Raw genomic sequence first — 19,107 nt, forward strand, 5'->3', positions numbered from 1 at the left:
TCTCTTTTCAGTCTATTTTCTACTCTCTGAAAATAACAATAATGAACAAGAAAATGAAAATACAAGAGGATCATAAGAGAAGTTTTAGGCCAGAAATTCTACACAGGATTTTTTTCAGTGTACCAAAAGATTAACCAGAGCTTCACTTCAGGAGTATTTTTTTTTAATGAAATATTTTAATTGAAACGAAGAGTTGTGATTTTAATAAGGAATTCCTGAATGCCTGGTCCAGGCATCTCCTTTCCAATGGTGCAGAATCTGATAATTCTGTGGACTTGCACACTCACACATGCTCACACACACACACGCATGCATACTCTCTCGCATACGTAGTAACCAATATTAGTTGAGTTCTCACTTTGTGCCAGGCACTGTGTGAGGTACTTTCTATATGTGACTCCATTTTGTCACCACAAAGATCCTGTAGGATAAGTATTACTAGTATCATCACGATTTTACAGACGAGGAAAGTGAGATTCAGAAATACGAGGTGGGCTTTCCAAGAGGAGGCAGTAATAATGTATGGAATCAGGACTCACACCAAAATCTTCTGATCCCACATTGTGTCCTTTCCACAAAACATGATCCCCAGGTAGGTAGACATAGAGAACCCTTTGGTGTGAGGTACAGGTTGTTCTTTTGTACTCCACATAAAAGATGTCACAGCACCATAGTCACTCCCCTTTCTCCACCACCCATAGATGGAACCAGCCAAGTACTATCATGCTCCACATGTCAGTCTAACGTAGGGCCTGGAACCTTCTCCTTCAGTGTCTCACCTGCCATTTGTTCAAAATGCAGCTATAAATGAATGAGATTGTTTCGACTAGATGCATATAAAAAGAGAGCTGATTTCCTTCTGGCCATCCCTTATATATATCCATTTCAGCAGCCATGAGGTGAGCTAAGTCTATCATTTATTTATCTGTCTGTTCTGCAGGGAATTCCCCGCAGGTGAATGGGGTCGGGGGCCTTTGGCAAATGAACATAGTCACAGCATTAACCCCACTCTGGTTCTGAGAGGACTTGTCACAGGGATGAGATAGTGCTCCCTTCACAGGAGGCTTTGCAGGGAAATATTAAAGAAGCAGACTGGCAGAGAGGTCTAGACTTCCCTCCTGGAAAAACATCTTTATCTACTTTTATGCTAGAAAATAATACTCCATTTATATTTATTGGGTGGAATACAGAATTCTCTGCTTTTGAAAATGCATGGGGCTCTTTGTTACAACTCCAAAAGTACTCTGGTACAGCCAGGTAATCTGATGCTACCAGCCAGATGAGCTGAAATGCTGACAGGCTGCACTGGATCTGATTTCTCATTAAGGACATGTTTTTGGTGTTGACTGTGATTGTTGGTTCGTAAATACAAACTACCAAATATGCTCAAAAAGGAATGTAGAGCAGTGCTTTTCAAACTTTAATATGGCAGTAAGTCACCTGGAGGTGTTGTTAAAATGCAGATTCCAACCCAGCAGGCCTTGGGAGTGGGTTGAGGGGCTGAAATGCTACCTGTCTGACAAGCTCCCAGGTGAAGCTGATGCTGGCTGATCTGTGGACCACACCTTGGGTAGCTGCCAGTGGTGTCCAGGGAAGGGGAAAAGCACACAGGGGTGATTCCTGCAGCAGCCCCTTTGCTAGCCTGTGCTTCTGACTTCCTGGTCTGGCCCAGAAATGACTGTGTGCATCTTGATGTCTAGGTTTGTCCACCCCCGTTTTGGGCCTATCAAATGCATCCGCACCCTGCAAGCTGTGGAGGCCAATGAAGAGCTCACCGTTGCCTACGGCTATGACCACAGCCCCCCGGGGAAGAGTGGGCCTGAAGCGCCTGAGTGGTACCAGGTGGAGCTGAAGGCCTTTCAAGCCACCCAGCAGAAGTGAAGGCCCAGCCCTGGGCTTCAGAGACCTGGAATAGAAATTTGGATCTATGCACTACGTTTATCCGGCAACGGGACAACCAGGGACTGCTCATGCTGTGACATCACATCCTCTCACCCTGCGTTAGCAACGACTTTCTTGCATACTAACTAGGTTTGACTGTATTACTCATACCAGATTTAAAATTAGCTAGCCTTGCAACAACGTCCTACTGAGAGGTAGTGTCGAGCATTTGACATAAGACAGCATGATATTCTTTGGTGGTTCAAGTCTAAATTTGAACCACACTCAGAGATGCCAAATGATTAGACTGAAAAAGGGAAATGGGGTTTTTCAGTCATTTTTAGTCAGTGGTTTTTCCATGGTGGTTTTTTTCCTATGGCCAGTGCGAACTGTGTTATCACACTTGCATCTGTGCCATATCAAGGGTAGAGAATTACTACATCTTTATTCTCTAAATGTAGTATAATTTGCCTTTTAACCTTTGATCTGTATCTTGCAATAGAATGGCTTTCTTTTTTCTGTTAGTGAACAGAAGCCCACTTTTTGAGCCATTTTTCCCCTCAGTCCTATTCCCTGTCTTAGATATCCTTTACAAGAGAAAAATTCCAAATGGATTTTGCATCAGTGGCAATGTGTAGGTCTCTCTGGTTCTTTCTATATCATTATTTCATTATATGTCCTAATATAAAGTACTGGCTCATAGGCCGGGGTATTATTATAGATTTATTATTCTCGCATGGAAACAAAGATATCTTTGCTTTAAGATGTGAGAAGAAATGAATTTACTTTGCATTAAGTTATGGAAGAGTTGTAATATATACTTTAAGAAAGAAGAGAGGAAAATTAGTATTTCTAAGCAGTAACTGTGGCAATTTTGCAATATCTTCAATAGTGTTAGTAATTTTTTCTCCTTGGGTACACATTACATGTACATAGTGCAGTCTGGCTTGTAGCACAGCGCATTGAATTCAAAAGTCAAATAGCAAATGAATTCTAACAGAATTCAGAATTTTTTTTTAAATCAATACTATTAAGGCAGTCACACCGATCACTAGATACAAATCAAACATTAACGCTAAATCTCTTCATCATTGTAATTTCAAAGCACTTGCCTGCTTCAAAGCACTGTAAACTGAGTTAACACCTGTATAGTTTTAAAGCAACAATATCAACAGCATTTCAGCCGTATTGCAAGCCATATGTAATCACAACTGCAGAAATAAGGAGAAAACCCATTTTTTAGTTTAGATTAATTAGATTTGTAACATAACTGGGATTGCTCTGAGTGAGTCCTGAGAGTTTTGGTTTTTTATAAGCATCCTCACCACATGCAATAGCCATGTCTTCTTTCGCCATCTTGATGAGGTAGCCAGAAGGTCTGGAGAGCAGCAGTCGCTCTGACCTGCAGCTGTGAGCAGTGGCACCTGTTTGGTCTTGAAAGCTAAAGCCTTCTAAGCTGTAACAGAGCATGAGCTCTGGCTGATTAGAGGCTTGCTGGGAGGGAGAGAAAAATAAGGAAATGGGCAGAAGGAAGTTTGCTATTTCTTGTCAGTTACACACTGCTCTTGCAAAGACTTCAAAAGTGCTCGATCCAGGGTTGCTCAGAACTTTCAGATCAGGCGCCCCCTGGGCACAGGATTCAGCCCTCAAGACCATGGCAGAGCCACCCTTCCCTCTTTGCAAGGCATGGCTTCATGGAGCACCTGGCTGCTCCGTGGCTATGGTTTCAGGGAGGTCCAGTTAAATCTTTGTTTGAAAGCTTAAACTGATGGTTCACACATGAGAGGAAGTTTTCGGGACTTCCAGAAAGATCTCCCACAAAAGGAACTGAATAGAGTTTTTTTAGAAAAAAGGCACCTGGATAGGATCACTTCTATTCTGTAGAAAGAGACCACTCTGTAAACTGTGACAGATGGCGGGATCTCCGGACTTTTATTCTGATAGGTGCTTTAGTTTAAATGTATCCCAAGGTGAGTGTCTTCATGACCCGCAGTCAGTTGGATTGTGGAGCCAGGCCAGGAAGTGAGGCCAGGCAGCAGATAGCAGGTTACACCCCCGATGTGCTATGCTCTGAACGATTTTCATTACTGAGGGTGATACTGTCCTGGTCATGGCTACAGTGGAGTAGAAGTTCGGTCCTAAGGAATTATCCTGCTCTAATTAACCCATTCAAATACAATTTTTAAAAAATGTTTTGGATAAAAAAGGATAGAAGAGGTGTAAGTGGTGATTAACCAGCTAATCAGTTCTTCAAATTAGATATCGAATGATAACATTATGAGCATAAAACCCAGCAGTGTCTGTGACCTTCCGATTCTCAGAGGAAGCAACACACCCAAGCTGAGCCTGTCTTTCTCCCTAAGTCTCTTCCTACTTCCTGTGTCTTCAGTCTCTTCTTTCTCCTGCCATATCTCTTCCTCCTTTCTCTACATGTGCAAAAATGCCTGGGTGTCCATGTGTACCCACAGCCCCAGCCAGTCTGTCCAGCTCTGAAGTCTCCATGTTCTGAGCTGCTGTCCTTTCTTGCAAGTCTCTCCCTCTGGCTCTCTGTGGGCACCTATCGGACCCTCCCCACCTATGTCTTGCCCTCTGTGTATGCCTCTCTCCGTTTGCTCATGTCTTTGTCTGGCTCTGTGTCGCCTGCTCCCCCACCACCTCTCCCCTCACACACACACATTCCCAAATGTAAGGCTTTGTCCCAGGTTGGAATTGGAGAGGGGCTTGAGATTGGCTGTGTTCTGTACATAGGGAAAGAAGTCAAGGGGCTTGAGGATCCCCTAGCAATTAACTGTTGAGGAAGTAAGGGTTTGTTCCTTGTGTGCACCAAAGTGCAAGTGGAAAAGCCTTAGAATGTATTTTTCTACCTTACATCCACTGTGGAAGGAACTATGTTAGGAAGAAGCTGAATCTGGTCATTTCATCAGCATCATAATCACCACAGAAATGTGGAAGATTCCATGTGGTGGGGAATAAAGAAATAGCTTTTTGCTCTCCCGAGAACCAGCTGGAGCCCTGCGTGTGCACGACACCCTGGCCTCGAGCAGGTCACTCAGAGCTGTCTCAGTCCAGCTCCTGCATGACTAGATCTTTCCTTAGCATCTTTTCTATGACAACATATTATCTTGTGTTAGAATTAGGAATACGAACTAATCTGTTGGAGCATGTCCCCAAATGGACATTTGAAAGGACTAACAAAAACAACCGGAAGGACTGAGTATCTGACACAAAGGAATGATGAGATTAAATAGCAGCAGGAGAGGAGGACTTGAGTTTTGCAGTACCTATTCTTATTTTAACCTGCTTCATCCCTGATCTCCCTGAGAAACTAAGAAGGAAATTAGTTTTTCAAGACCTCTTTGAACCTGTCTGGGAGACTATAGTGAAACATATTTGACCTATGGGGGCTCTTCACACTTGAAAAACTATTTCCTTATCACCAACAACCCGAAAAGGCCAATGAGGCCAAATGTAACCATTTGCAACATTTAATTGTAACTTAAAATTGCATCAATTGTGAACAGTGAATTAAAGGGTTGTCTTCTCAGTGAGACAGTTATGTGGCACTTTTAGTAACTTTCATTTAATAAATAAATATTTAAATCACTCACTGCAAAATGCATTTAAAATCTTCCAAGAAGGTAGAGGTAGAATTTGTTTTGCTTTGTTTTAAAACAGTTGCCTCAAGTTTCTGTCTTAAGAGTAGTGATTTAGAATCCAGACATCTATTGTTTTAGAAAAACAAGCAAAACTGTTGCAGGACTGGTAGTTGTATGTATTATTTATTTGCCACAGATCAAAGGTTCACAAAATATATTAAATTACGTCCACTCGAGGAACCTTGATAGGTTGTTCTTTTGATTCTTCCCTTCAGGAATTTGGAGCCTCGGTGTCACTTTATTTTTAAAATACTAAATTTTAATATTTTCTTTTGCCAAATGTGTGCATACATATTCAAAGCAATGAAACTATCTCAAGCCATACAACCATGGGGTGGAAACCCTTTTCACAAATTTTAATGTGTTTGTATGTAAATAGATGTTTGTATGAAATATTTTCATGGTAGAATGAATCTATTTAAATGAAGTTGAATTATTCCAGTGCTATTTAAACACATCACAGAAATTTTGGTGAGAATTATCTGAGTCTATTGAGATGTAATGCAGGTCAATTTTAATTTTTAAAAATCAAAAGCCTACAGATGACTCTGACTCATGGCAACTTTCCCTGCGTAGTTGCATCTGATGTGGAGAGAGATCGTAGGCTTCCCCAGTGCCTCAGCCGCTTCCTGGTGGTAAGTTAGGTGCTAACAGAGGTGTGTTCACCTTTTAGTGATATCACTACGGGCCTCTCAGGAGCCCAAGAGTGAATCAGAGGCATTAGAGACACCGGTGCAGTTACCTGGAGCACAATTTCTTTGCAGGGCAGCAGAATTAGAAGCCAGACTTGGCCATGGGAACCTCAGAACTGGGTTCCCTGGCCACCATCAACCGCCACCCTTACTGCCTAGTCACACCTGTCAGGGAGGCTGCCCTCAGTGGAGTTGGGGTTCAGACCCCAGGGTGGGACTTCACGGTTTTGCCAGCAACCTCTGCCTTCTGATCTCCACCTCGAGAGAGGAAGGCAGGAGGGAGCAGTTGGCAAGGGGCCCATTTCTCAGCACAGTGCATTTCCTGTCTCAGCTCTGGAAAAGACTATGCACCCCAGCACCAAACTTCCAACCAGAGAGAGAGACGTCTTCGGATAATGAAAATCCTTGCTTCCTCTGTGACTTGACACACAGTTGTTAGAAGTCGCTTTAATATCAAGACCAGTCGTGTCCCTAGGACATACCTCCCAACTCTCCTGACTCTTATGTTATTGAAAAAACTCCTTTATAAGGATATTCAACTTGAGTGGTTTTTTGGGTTTTATTTTTTTAACTTTGGTCCTGGATATATAATGAAATGAAAAAATATTATGACAAATTTTCACTGTGTATACTAGCAATATGAACACACATGCCAATGTATCTTAACATAGCTACTTGGTTATATTTTGGGTTACTATAATTAATCTTGATTCATGTATTAGGAAACTACAGGGACTATGTAATGCCTGCTTACCATATAAGAAAGTTATGACCATGATTCTGAGCTCCCTACTTCAAAAGTTTTTCCTCCTGGGTTTTCTATGTTCTCTTTTTATCCTAAAATGCATTTATTAGGTTGTGAGGTATGTTTAAGGAGTAGAAGCCAGGGGGTTGCTTTCAGCATTTATTGCAACCAAAAGTTAACCCCATCAAAGTTAATGAGCATCTTTTGGTCTTTTGTGGAATTTGAACTTAATCTATGAGCCTTATTCAATATCTATAATTCTATGATTTTTTTAAATTATGGGAAATTAATGAAAGATGTTTACATGAATAACGTTTGCCCTTACTGTGTTATGAATGAGTTTTTTTGTAGTGTGTCTGGGTGCATGTGCAAGAGAGTAGGAAAAATGTTTCTGAAACAAAACTTGACAAATATTTGTAATGAAAAGTAAATTTAAAGATTGCTATAATTACGCTATAGGAACAATGCAAGTATTAAACAAAATATACAATCATTTGTCATCTTCTTTCTTTGGTTTTCTATGACAGAAAAGCAGTACCATAACGTTTTTTTTTAATGACATGTCTACCTGTATATTTAAATTACTAAGCAAACTTTACATTTTAAGTTGTTTAAAAATATTATTAGCCATTTACCATTTTCAAAGCATTACAGTAAGAGCTGAGGAGTATAGTAAGTTTAGGAGGTTGGTATGTATTTGTTTAACTCCGCATACACCCATGAACAATTACCCATGTCAACTGAAAGTGTCTGATTGAATACATAAATGTTAAGGGAATTGAGTGCAAATGAGATGATCAGGGAAAATATCTGAAAAACAGAAATCTTCAACTCATGGTTTAAAGAAGATATAGAAACTTTGTTATGGTAGATTTTGGTGATCTTAAGATGAGTTGGAGCTCAGAAATGCAGGAATCTCTTATTCCTACTCAAATCACAGTCAGCATTCCCAAACCCTCCCCTACAACATTAAAGATCCATATGCTGGATCTTTCTTTTTTTTTTTTGGTCCTGTTTGAGACCGGCCGCACTGCGCTCAGCCAGTGAGCGCTGTGAGCGCACCGGTCATCCCTATATAGGATCCGAACCCGCAGCGGGAGCACTGCTGCGCTCCCAGCGCCGCACTGTCCCGAGTGCGCCACGGGCTCGGCCCCATATGCTGGATCTTTAAGGCAGGGTTTCACCCACTAACATGGATCAGACCATAGTATTAATATTCTTCCTCCTTGTGGGGGACATAGGTGTGGGATCAAAAGTTTAATACAAACTGAGGTGAGTCTAAGAAGCTAAACTCTCAAAGTGAAGGATCAGACAACTTTTATGGGTTAAAATGATTGGTGTGCACCCAAGGTTGTTTGTTTATAGAATAAGGTAATATGAAGAAGATCAAGACCAAATTATGTTATTCTCAGTAATCATCCCACGTAAGCTTCTTACAAATATCTGCTTTTGGGTTTGAATATTCTGAATCATTCAGCCTGCTAGTTCGTATTAAATATGAAATTATTTCAGCAGTCATCTTTTAACTCAGCATCTGACTCATCTGGGGTTGTTCAATAAGGTTTTGCCCCAAAAGTATTTCAGAAAACAACTATTACCTTTCATATAAGAAGATAATGCTAACTCCCCTGGTAAATGTGTTTCTCCTAAAATTTTATTTCTTCATAAAAACCAAAAGCCAGGGTTTTGAATCTAGAGCTTCAATTATAGTGTACATAGAAAAGGAATAATGAATCCATCTAGATAGCTATGAAATTTTTATTTCTGCAAGTATCAGAATGCTTCCAGCTTCAAGAAACATAACCCAGCTCAATATGGATTCAATAGTGAAAAAGGTTTACTATTTCACATAAGATCAAGTGTCGCGTGACCCTGGGTGGCGCTCCCGCTGAGGGTTCGGATCCCATGTGGAGACCGGTTCCTGCTCACTGGCTGAGCGCGGTGCGGGCGCAACATTGAGGGTTGCGATCCCGTTACCAGTCAGTAAAAAAGACAAAAAGGAAAAAAAAAAAAAGAAAATTTGCCAGTGGCGGCTGTGGAGGCGGTTCAACAAAGGTACATTTATCTAGAGTTTATGAGACAGTTTTAAATGTTTCATATTACTCATTTGATCTTCTTGACAACCACACGATATAGGTACTGTTATCGCTCCATTTTACAGAAAGACAAACTGAGGCACAGAGATATTAAATATCATGGGCACTGGGCTGGGAGTGGTAGAGGCAGAGGATGAAGCCAGGTGGCTGGGCTCCAGGCTGCTCTCCTAACCACACTCATGGGTGCTCCTCTCCCCTGCCCTTAGCTCCTTCGTGCTCTCCACAGGCTAAGGCCATCCTTCAATAGCCTTAGTCTTCCTTTCCCTTGATCATTCCCTGAGCCAACCAATCAACTGATCTCCCTGACCACAGTCCCTCCTTGGTCCAATCCATGCAACACACAGACCCACTTCCTAAAACTTTATTCTCAGCCATTTCTGTCCTGGTCCAGAACTTCCACACCCTCTGCCTGCCTGGGCTGCAGTCACAGCTTCTCAGTCCCTTGCCTTCTTTCACATGCCTTGCCTCCACTACACAAAGAATCCTCAGTGATGAGGTTTCACTCCTCCCACCTCTCTGTGGTGGCACCAGAGAGGGTTTTGCAGTAGAAAGGACATGGGATCTGGAGTCCGACTGGTTTCACTCAGCTATGCCACTGTCTACACCTTGAGCAAATATGGAAAAACCCTGCTGCACAGGGTTGCTTGAGGTTTAGAAGACTGTTCACATGTCCTACTCCCTCTTCCTTCCACTCCAGCCACTCACCTCCTGTCATTTTTAGAAGTGCCAGACTGGGGCCGAGCCTGTGGCGCACTCGGGAGAGTGCGGCGCTGGGAGCGCAGCAGCACTCCCGCCGCGGGTTCGGATCCTATATAGGGATGACTGGTGCGCTCACAGTGCTCACTGGCTGAGCGCGGTGTGGCCGGTCTCAAAAAGGACAAAAAAAAAAGAAGTGCCAGGCTGGCTCCCCTCTCAGGGCCTAGGCACGTCTTTTTCCCAGATGTCCACACGGTGCCTTCTCTTGCCTCCTATAAGCCCTTGCCAAAAGGAAGACTTCAGTGACCACTCCACTTAAATTCCAACATTCTCCTCCCCCCGGCATCCACTTCATTTTTCATCATACCACTTATTGCCTTCTAACATACTACAGAATTTAGTTATCCATTACGCTTGTTGTTAATTGTCTGTCTCCTCCCTCTAGAATGGACAGAGATTTTATTCTGTTTCGTTCACTAATACATCCTTAATCTGTGCTGATCACTCAGTAAGTGGCACATAGTAAGCACTCAGTAAGTGCTTGTAGAGTGAATACATGGGAGTCGGTAGATTGTACTGGTTCAGAAAACTTCGGTAATCACCTTAGGTTGAAATCCTGGTTCTGCCATTTTCTAACTGTGTGACATAACTTCTTTGTGCCTCAGTTTCCTCATTTGTAAAAATAAACTAATAATGATACTTGGGAAAAAAAAAAAGACTGAGTGTTTGACCCATGAAGTGGACTCACTAACTTTGTCCCTTCCTCTCTGGGATGCCACCTTTCCAGGCATAGCCAAAGCCTGCTTCCTTCCAAGAAGCCCCCAGTGAGAGCCCCTGCCCCAGAAAGCCTGGCATGACTGCTAAAGATCTGCCCTCAGTGGTTCCCCTTCTCTGCCCCACATGGATGGACAGTGACAGGCCATGCCAGGCTAATACCACAGGTTCTCAATTGTTTAATGAGTGAAACATCTAGCTGTTCCCCTCTTGAATGACAGGCTTTTGAGGATCAGCAAATGTATCCTACTGGATGCATACAAAGCACTCTCTAAGTATCTGATGTGAGCGTGACTGAGCGAGGGCATCTTTTTATTTTTTTGAAACCATGTTCTAGGTTTTTCATCCATTCAGCACATGTTTCTTAAGTTTTACCACACAGCAGTCACTCTTCCAGGCATTAACAAATCAGCAGTGAATACAAACAAAGTCCCTGCCCTTATGGAGCTTACATTCTAATGGGAGAAACTGACTATACAAGCTTGTAAATGACTGCGTGTGCCAGGGTAAGTGTAGGGGACAAATAAAGGGGAGGGAGCAGCATGGGGAGAGGGGTGCAGGGGCAGGAGGGGTGCTTTTTTTTTTTTTGGAGGTTGGGAAAGCCCTCACTTCCTGAGGGAGGGGACTCTGGGGAAAGATCCCAGGCTGACGAAGGGCAGCAAGGAGCCAAGGCCTGAGGGGGGTATGCGTGCAATGTCCGAGGAACACAGAGAGGCTGGGGCAGCTGGTGAGGAAGGAGGGTTGGGGATGTGCTCAGAGGAACAGCAGAGAATCAGATTCTTCCAGGGTCTGAAAAACATGTTAAGGACTTTGTTTTCAACTCAGAAGGCAATAGGAAGCCAACCAATCAAGCAACCCCCCCCCCCGCAAAAAAAAACAAGAAAAAAAACTTAGTTTACTGCAGATTCCAAAAATGCTTTTAAAGTTGTAATTGCTATTAGCCCTTTAATTCGATGGATGTGGACAGAAGAGTGACAGAGCTTCCTTAGGTGTGTAGCAGGATCACTCTGGCTATTGCATTGAGAATAACTGGAGTGCAAGTGGCGGACTTGGGGAAGGAGAGAGCTCATGATGATGGTGGGTGGGACAAAGGGGGCCATGGTGAGAAGTTGTTGAATTTGGGATGTATCATAAAGGCAGAGAGAATAGAATTTGCTGAGATGTGGGGTTAGGCAATTTAAATTGTAGATTTTATTATTATTCAGATATGGTGAGGCCAACAGATCAAGAGACAAGTGCCATTGAAAAGACAGTTACTCACAATTCCCAATAAGAGGGGGCATGCCATGCTATGGGGAAGGCGGGCACCCAGGGGAGCACCAGAGTCAATTAGGAGGTAGAAGGATCAAGGGGAAAATGTGGGAAGAGCCTTTACTGTGGTTTCTGCAGGAAGTAACAGGGAGGCAGGATAAGCAAGTTTAGGATTGGCTAACTTGAATAATTTCATGTGCTCTGGCTACAGAGGCTGTCTTTAGTTGTCTGATACCTGGCCCTGAGTGATAGTCACACAGAGAGTAAGCGATCCATAAAGGAAGTGGTTGCAGGTATGGACTCTGGTTTGGCTTTTTATAAAAATAAAAAGACATGCTTCATACATTAGGAAGTAGGAATCAAGGACAAACTCTGATTTTTCATCTGAGCAACTAAAAGAATGGAGTAATTACTTAGTAAAAATTAATGTCACCACTGCTAATACTGATGGTCTTACTGTAAATCACCTGCACTCTCCCATCTTTTACTTTTATTTACAAAACAATCCATGAATTTCTTCATTGTCCAGCTCCCTCTTGTGGTGAGGATTTCCTCTCCTGTTTCTGACATGAAGATATGAAACAAGGAACTTTTTTGGAAAGGATCATTCAATACATTTTAAAAACAAACCCAAAAACTCAGGCAATGTTCTTTCCTGTCTTCCAGGTTGAACTTTGAATAGCTAAATGAAGATTTCCAGGGTGTTTTTATTTTTTAAATAAGCCCAAATTTCAAGAGGGCTAATAGCACTTTTGGAGCCTGCAGTGAACTAAGTTGAACAAAGCTGGTTTATCGTATAAAACAAAAAAACATTTTTATGTCATACAGCTCTTTAAAATATCTATCTGGCTATAGCACAGTTGTCTACAAAGCATGAATTATGAGTTCATTAGTCCTAAATTAATCTAATTTTATACTCTGACCTATCACTTTTTTTAATGAGTCAACCATGATGTGGTGAAAGACTCATGGTTCACCAGGGGAATTTACCTTCTAGTTAATCACATGCACAAAGTATACAGAATTAAATCAAGCATGTAGATACCTTTACCTACTAGTAGCTTCCTGAGTTTCTTCTAGACTCTAGAATCTAGCTACTATCTGGGGCAGAAAGTCGTAAGTACCTTAAAATGGAGCTTGAAATTTAAAATGGAGTTATATTCAGTCTTACCGTATGAGTGGGCAAATTACTGTGATACCTTTACCTACTAGTAGCTTCCTGAGTTTCTTCTAGACTCTAGAATCTAGCTACTATCCGGGGCAGAAAGTCGTAAGTACCTTAAAATGGAGCTTGAAATTTAAAATGGAGTTATATTCAGTCTTACCGTATGAGTGGGCAAATTACTGGGTCCATCCCATACCAACTAAATTGGTCCCTGAAAGGATATTAACTTATCCGGATAGAATGGAGATAATAGAGAAATTTCTTGAAATTTCTTTACTAATATATTAGGACTACTATGGCACTAGGACTGTGCATGTTTGTGTGTGTGTGCATGTGCACGTGTGTGTACAGGAACACTACTTATCTAGTACTTAAGAGCACCCACAGCCAGAAACCTGAAAGCAGTCAACAGCTATTTCAAAGAGCATGCACTTTACTCTGTAGAACAATGACCCTGACACAGCCACGTGGAACATCAGATTCTAGCCTCACAGACTCTGACCCAAAGAGAAGTAAGAGCTAACAGAAGAGAGAAGAGGGGAAAGCGTAAGAAAAATGCAGCTGGTTTTCTGAGAGTCTCCTTTCCAGTTTTTTGCAGCACCCCGGCTTGAGACCTATGTCCCTTAATAATCTCTGAAAACATTCTGGGCCAGTTGCTCCTCCAACGTCAGTGGGTAGAAGAATCACCTGGAATCACTGCATTCCCAGAGATCCCACATGTAGATCAAGTTCCCCGGCAGAACACCTGGCATTCCTGCTTTACAGTGCAGTCCAACAACTGATGCTTGTAATGATGTTCCTGAGTAACAAAAACAGGTAAAAACAAGTGAATGTACCCCACCTAATCGTAATGGTAACTGTTATCAACACTTGGGCTTTCCCCGAGAACTCAAAAATTGCTCTCCAGGAGCCCAGCTGCCAAAAAAAAAAAATTTACAGCAGAGATACCTAAAGTCAGCAGAGAAAGAAAAATAAATAAATAAATAACTCTCAAGCCAGCAGGACTTGATCAGATAAAATATCCTAAAAAACAATCAAGTTGCTTGACATTTTCTCTAAAATAATACAAGAGGTAGGGGAGATGGATGGGGATTATAGATAAAACCAGGCTGGCCATGTGCAGATAATGGTTGAAGCTAGCTCTAATGTACTGAATGCTTACTGTGCAGCAAGCATTGTACTAGCTACTTTCCATTAGTTATTTCATTTAATTTTCACAGTAGAAACATCATGGTATATATTACTTGGAAAGATCTCTATCCAAACTGCTTAATAGAAAAAAAATGCACAAAAAAACAAATGAAAGGTACTGCTCATTAACCTGGGAAAACATAGCTGTGTTGAATACTTACTGCATATAATCTATAATGCCATATTCTACTACAGTGATGTATGAAATATATAAACATATAAATAAATATATCTATTAAATAAATCATATATATAACATTATAAAATATTGTTTTTCTAAGTAGAATTTCTTTTTTTTTTTTCTTTTTGTCTTTTTTACTGACTGGTAACGGGATCGCAACCCTCGGTGTTGTGCCCGCACTGTGCTCAACCAGTGAGCGGGAACCGGTCTCCACGTGGGATCCGAACCCTCAGCGGGAGCGCCGCCGCACTCCCAGACGGCGCACTCTCTAGTGCGCCGCCGGGCCGGCCCTCTAAGTACAATTTCATTAAAATTTTCTATCTCATTACAAAGAATTATAAAATTTACCATTTAAGATAATATTATAGTAAAAACCAGGCTCTTTGTAAACCCACATTGTCATAATCCGGTGAAAGTGAATGAACCCTGAGAAGGCTGCTGTTAACCTCTCCACATTGTAGAATCAGGATACCAGAATCTCACAGGTGTAAGGCATGTGCCTGTCTGACATCCGGTGTCAATTCATGTACTAAATATTAATAATGCTGAACTTCTGTGTATATCATCTATATCCATACAAACACAGGACTCTAATATTTTTCCCACACTCCAATGGAATGACTTTCATTTTCCCTGGGGTACATGCTGCCCACTTTATCATTCTGTTTGATGGAATAGTATTTCCTAGTGGAATAGAAGACATTATTTATTATTTTATTTTTTCTTCTCATTCTTTAGAAAGCTCTGACCTTTCCAAAGTCAGGTCCAATAACCTAGCATCCCTCCCAGTGCCTGTTCAGTCATGAAACTGGCGTGGGTATGCTGGATATTGAACACAGAGTTGGATGAATGGTTCACTAGCAGACTCACCAGGACTTATGTGACCAGGATTAGCCCTCTGCAGGGCCCAGAGTGGTGAAAGGTGAAAAAGCATATGCAATTCGAGGTCAGAAGATCTGCACTCAAGCCCCTGCTCTATACCCTATGAGATCTGTGCTCTTTAACGATGTTTCCCCTTTTGTAAGTGAATTGAATAGAAATTGCCCCACCTATTTCTCAGGCTTGTTTTAGACACGATGCGGAGGGCACCTGGCGCATTATAGACCAGAGCAATGAAGTTATAAATTCAAGACAAGTAGGGTGAGGTTGGGGTACACTTAATCAGAAAATGGAAAAAAAAAACAGTATTTATTAAAAACGTAAAGCAGACATCATATTTAATGGCAAAATGTCTAAATCATCCTCTTTTAGATCAAGAACAAGACATATACACAGCTGTCACCTCTCCTATTGTGCTGAACATCATGCCCAGTTCAATAAAACAAGATAAAGGTTAAAAATGTATAGGAGTTGGAAAGCATGAAAAAATCTTTTATTATTTGCAGATATTTATGTAGAAACCAAAAAGAATCTACAAGTCAATAATTAGGGCCGGCCCGTGGCTCACTCGGGAGAGTGCGGTGCTGATAACACCAAAGCCCCGGGTTCGGATCCCACATAGGGATGGCCGGTTGCTCACTGGCTGAGCGTGGTGCTGACAACACCAAGTCAAGGGTTGAGATCCCCTTACCGGTCATATTTAAAAAAAAAAAAAAAATGATACAAGTCAATAATTAGAATTAATAAATGCTTCACCTTGATACGAAATCAGTATATAAAAATCAATTTATTTCCATCCATCAGCAATAAGCAATTAGAAAACAAAAATATTTATAAATGATTTTAAAAAGCAACACAAAAATAAAGTCCTTGGAAATAAATCAAGTCCTTATGGAGCAGAACACTGCATGTGCCCAGAACACAGAAACAAACAGAGACCACTGGGAGCCCCAGCTGACCCCCGTGTACCTGAGAGGACCCGTCGTGACCCACAGGGTGCCCTGGGGTTCCAATGCAGGATCCACACTGCGTGGCCTGGGCTGTGTTGACCGTGCCCTCCCACCATGGGCAACATGACATAAGGGACATCACTTTTCTTGGTGTCCTTTTACTTTTTTGAGAGATCTGATATAAATTTGTTTTATACCTATTTTATACATATTTTTCTTTAATAAAAATTCTTTTGTAAAAAATTAAAATTAAAATTAAATTGAGTCCTCTAAGAAGAAAATTATAAAACTTTATTGAAAAACATTAAGAAAACCTAAATAAATGGAAAGATTCACCATATTCTTGGGCAGGAGACTAACATTGTTAAGATGTCAGTTCCCCTAAGTTGACTGATAAATTCAAAGTATTCCAATCAAAATTCCAACAGGGTTTTTCATAGAATTTGACAAGTTGAATCTGAAATTTAGGTGGAAGAACAATGGTCCAAGAATTACCAAGAATGTGGATGAGAGCGACATGAGGCACTTGCCCTACCAACAGCCCAGAAACAAACAGATCAATGGAATAAAATAGCCCAGAAACAGTGCCAGGCACATATGGAGCCTTTATTGATGATAGAGTGGTCATTACAGATCAATAGAGAAAGAGTGGGCTGTTTAATAAATGATGCCAAGACAATTAGATATTCATATGGAAAAAGATACAAAATTGGATCCTCAACCTGTGGCAGACAATGTGAGTTGGTTACCCCAAAAGCCATTTACAACCCATTTTTCCTCTTACTTTCCTGTGTCTAAAATGTTTACATTCAAAGAATCTCTTGCAGCTAGGGCTGGCCACCAGACCCAGTTCTGGCCAATAAGATTTTGTGCAGAGGGGGTAGGCAGTCACTGAAATACACACTCCACTGGCATGCTGCCTTCATCTTACTCTCCAATCCACTTTTCACACAGCAACCAAAGTGATCTTTCAATGGTTTCCACTCCAGTTAGAATAAACTCCAAAGTACAATGAAATGACTCCCTCTACCTCGCCAGTATAATTCAGTCCTTTCTTCCCTACTCGCTGTACTCCAGCCAGACCTTCTGTTCCTCAAACTTGCCAAGCATTTCCCTGGCTCCAGACCTTTCCACCTGCTGACTCCTGCCTGGTGTTCTCCTCCAGCTCTTTGCTTGGCTTCTCTCTCCACCTTCAGCTCTCAACTGCCATGGTCCTTCTTGGAGATGCCTTCCCTGACCATCACATCTTAGAAAGACTCTTCCACTTACCCACTTTCTTATCACCTAGTGTGTTTCATTGTTACCCCTTATCCCAATCCAGTTACTTTGTGCATTTGTTTACTTGTTAGTTGTCTATCTGCTACCACTAGAATACAAGCATTACTGGGTTACAGTCTTTGTCTTGTTTATTGCTATATCCTTAGCTGTTTGCATGGTGCCTGAAATATAGGAGATGCTCATTCAGTATTTGTTGAATAAATAAGAGTCTTCCCTATGAATTTCCATGTTCTATTGATTACTTGTCATCAGAGGAAATGCGAGGCTAAACAAGTGTGTGTAGCAGGGTTAACAAGTGTTAACACAGAACATGCATGATGGTTGGATGACTTCCAGGAAGTGGTAACTGGGAGAGCCAACTTGGTGTGGGTGGGGGGAAAGAAGCAGAGGAGCAATTGTGATTGGATGAGAGCAGAATGAAAATGCTGTGCCACAACCATCAACCAATAGCTATGTGGATTCCCACAGCTACAGACACTGCAGGAGGTCTCAGGAGAAGACATTTAGAGGAGAAGGTGGCCTGGTTAAGCAGGAAATGCCTGCTTCTTGCAAATTCAACATCACATGCCAGGGGTGAGGTGGCTCTTTCTGTCCATTTAAATTTCCATTTCTTTTCACTTCCTCTCTTTACACACCTCCTCTGTGCTATCACCGACTGCTATGATTCATCTCTTTTAGGGTTCCCTGTATTGGATAAATTTTAACCCAGGGATAAGGTAGCAAAGATTTCTGGGAAGAGCAGTGGCTGCAAAGTCAGACAAGCCTGGCTTTAAATCATTGCTCTATTTTTTCTAGCAATGTTATTTTAGTAGTTACTTAACTTCTCTAAGAGAAGCAATCATACCTACTTCATAAGGGTTATTGTGAAGATTAAATGAGATAATATAGAAAGCACCCAGACCAGTATGGAGCAGAGTAATAAAGTTATACCTTCAAAACAAGCAGTGTGAGGTTGGGGGAAATTTAATGAGAAAAAGGAAAAAAAAAAAACCAGCATTTTATAAAAAAACCTACAGCAGACATCATATTTAATGGTGAAATGTCTAAAGCATTCTCTTTTAGATCAAGAACAAGACATAGCTGCATACCTTCAAAACAAGCAGTGTGAGGTTGGGGGAAATTTAATGAGAAAAAGGAAAAAAAAAAACCCAGCATTTTATAAAAAATCCTACAGCAGACATCATATTTAATGGTGAAATGTCTAAAGCATTCTCTTTTAGATCAAGAACAAGACATAGCTGCAACTGTCGTCTCTACTATTCTGTTGGACATCTTGCCCAGTGCAATAAAATAAGATAAAGGTAAAAAATGTACAGGAGTTGGAAAGAATTCAAAAACTGTTGTTATTTGCAGATGATATGCCTATTTATATAGAACACCAAAAAGAATCTATAAGTAAATAATTAGAATTAATAAATGTCTCACTTGGTTCTTCAATACAAAATCAGCATATAAAAATCAATTTATTGGGCCGAGCCCATGGCACACTCGGGAGAGTGTGGCACTGGGGTTCGGATCCTATATAGGGATGGCCGGTGTGCTCACTGGCTGAACGCGGTGCAGCCGGTCTTAAAAAAGGACAATAAATAAATAAATAAATAAATAAATAAATAAATAAATAAATAAAAATCAATTTATCTCCAAACATCAGCAACAAGCAATTAGAAAATAA

General features: G+C 41.2%; 1 protein-coding gene across 2 annotated transcripts in view; it reads left to right on the plus strand.

Moving 5' to 3' along the window:
• The window catches only part of SETD7 (SET domain containing (lysine methyltransferase) 7), a 65,143-nt gene that overhangs the window by 40,833 nt on the left and 5,203 nt on the right, over positions 1–19,107 (plus strand). The window contains exon 8 of one of the 2 annotated variants that reach the window (XM_008581990.1): positions 1,701–7,469. The exons of the other annotated variant lie outside the window; for it this stretch is intronic. Coding sequence (XP_008580212.1) covers positions 1,701–1,881 — 181 coding nt within the window. The 3' untranslated portion in view covers positions 1,882–7,469. Of the gene's footprint in view, positions 1–1,700; positions 7,470–19,107 lie in introns of those variants that run through there. 2 annotated transcript variants of the gene reach the window in all.

This window comes from Galeopterus variegatus, unplaced genomic scaffold, assembly GCF_000696425.1.
Source record: "Galeopterus variegatus unplaced genomic scaffold, G_variegatus-3.0.2 Scaffold2500, whole genome shotgun sequence".
Classification (NCBI taxonomy): Eukaryota; Metazoa; Chordata; class Mammalia; order Dermoptera; family Cynocephalidae; genus Galeopterus; species Galeopterus variegatus.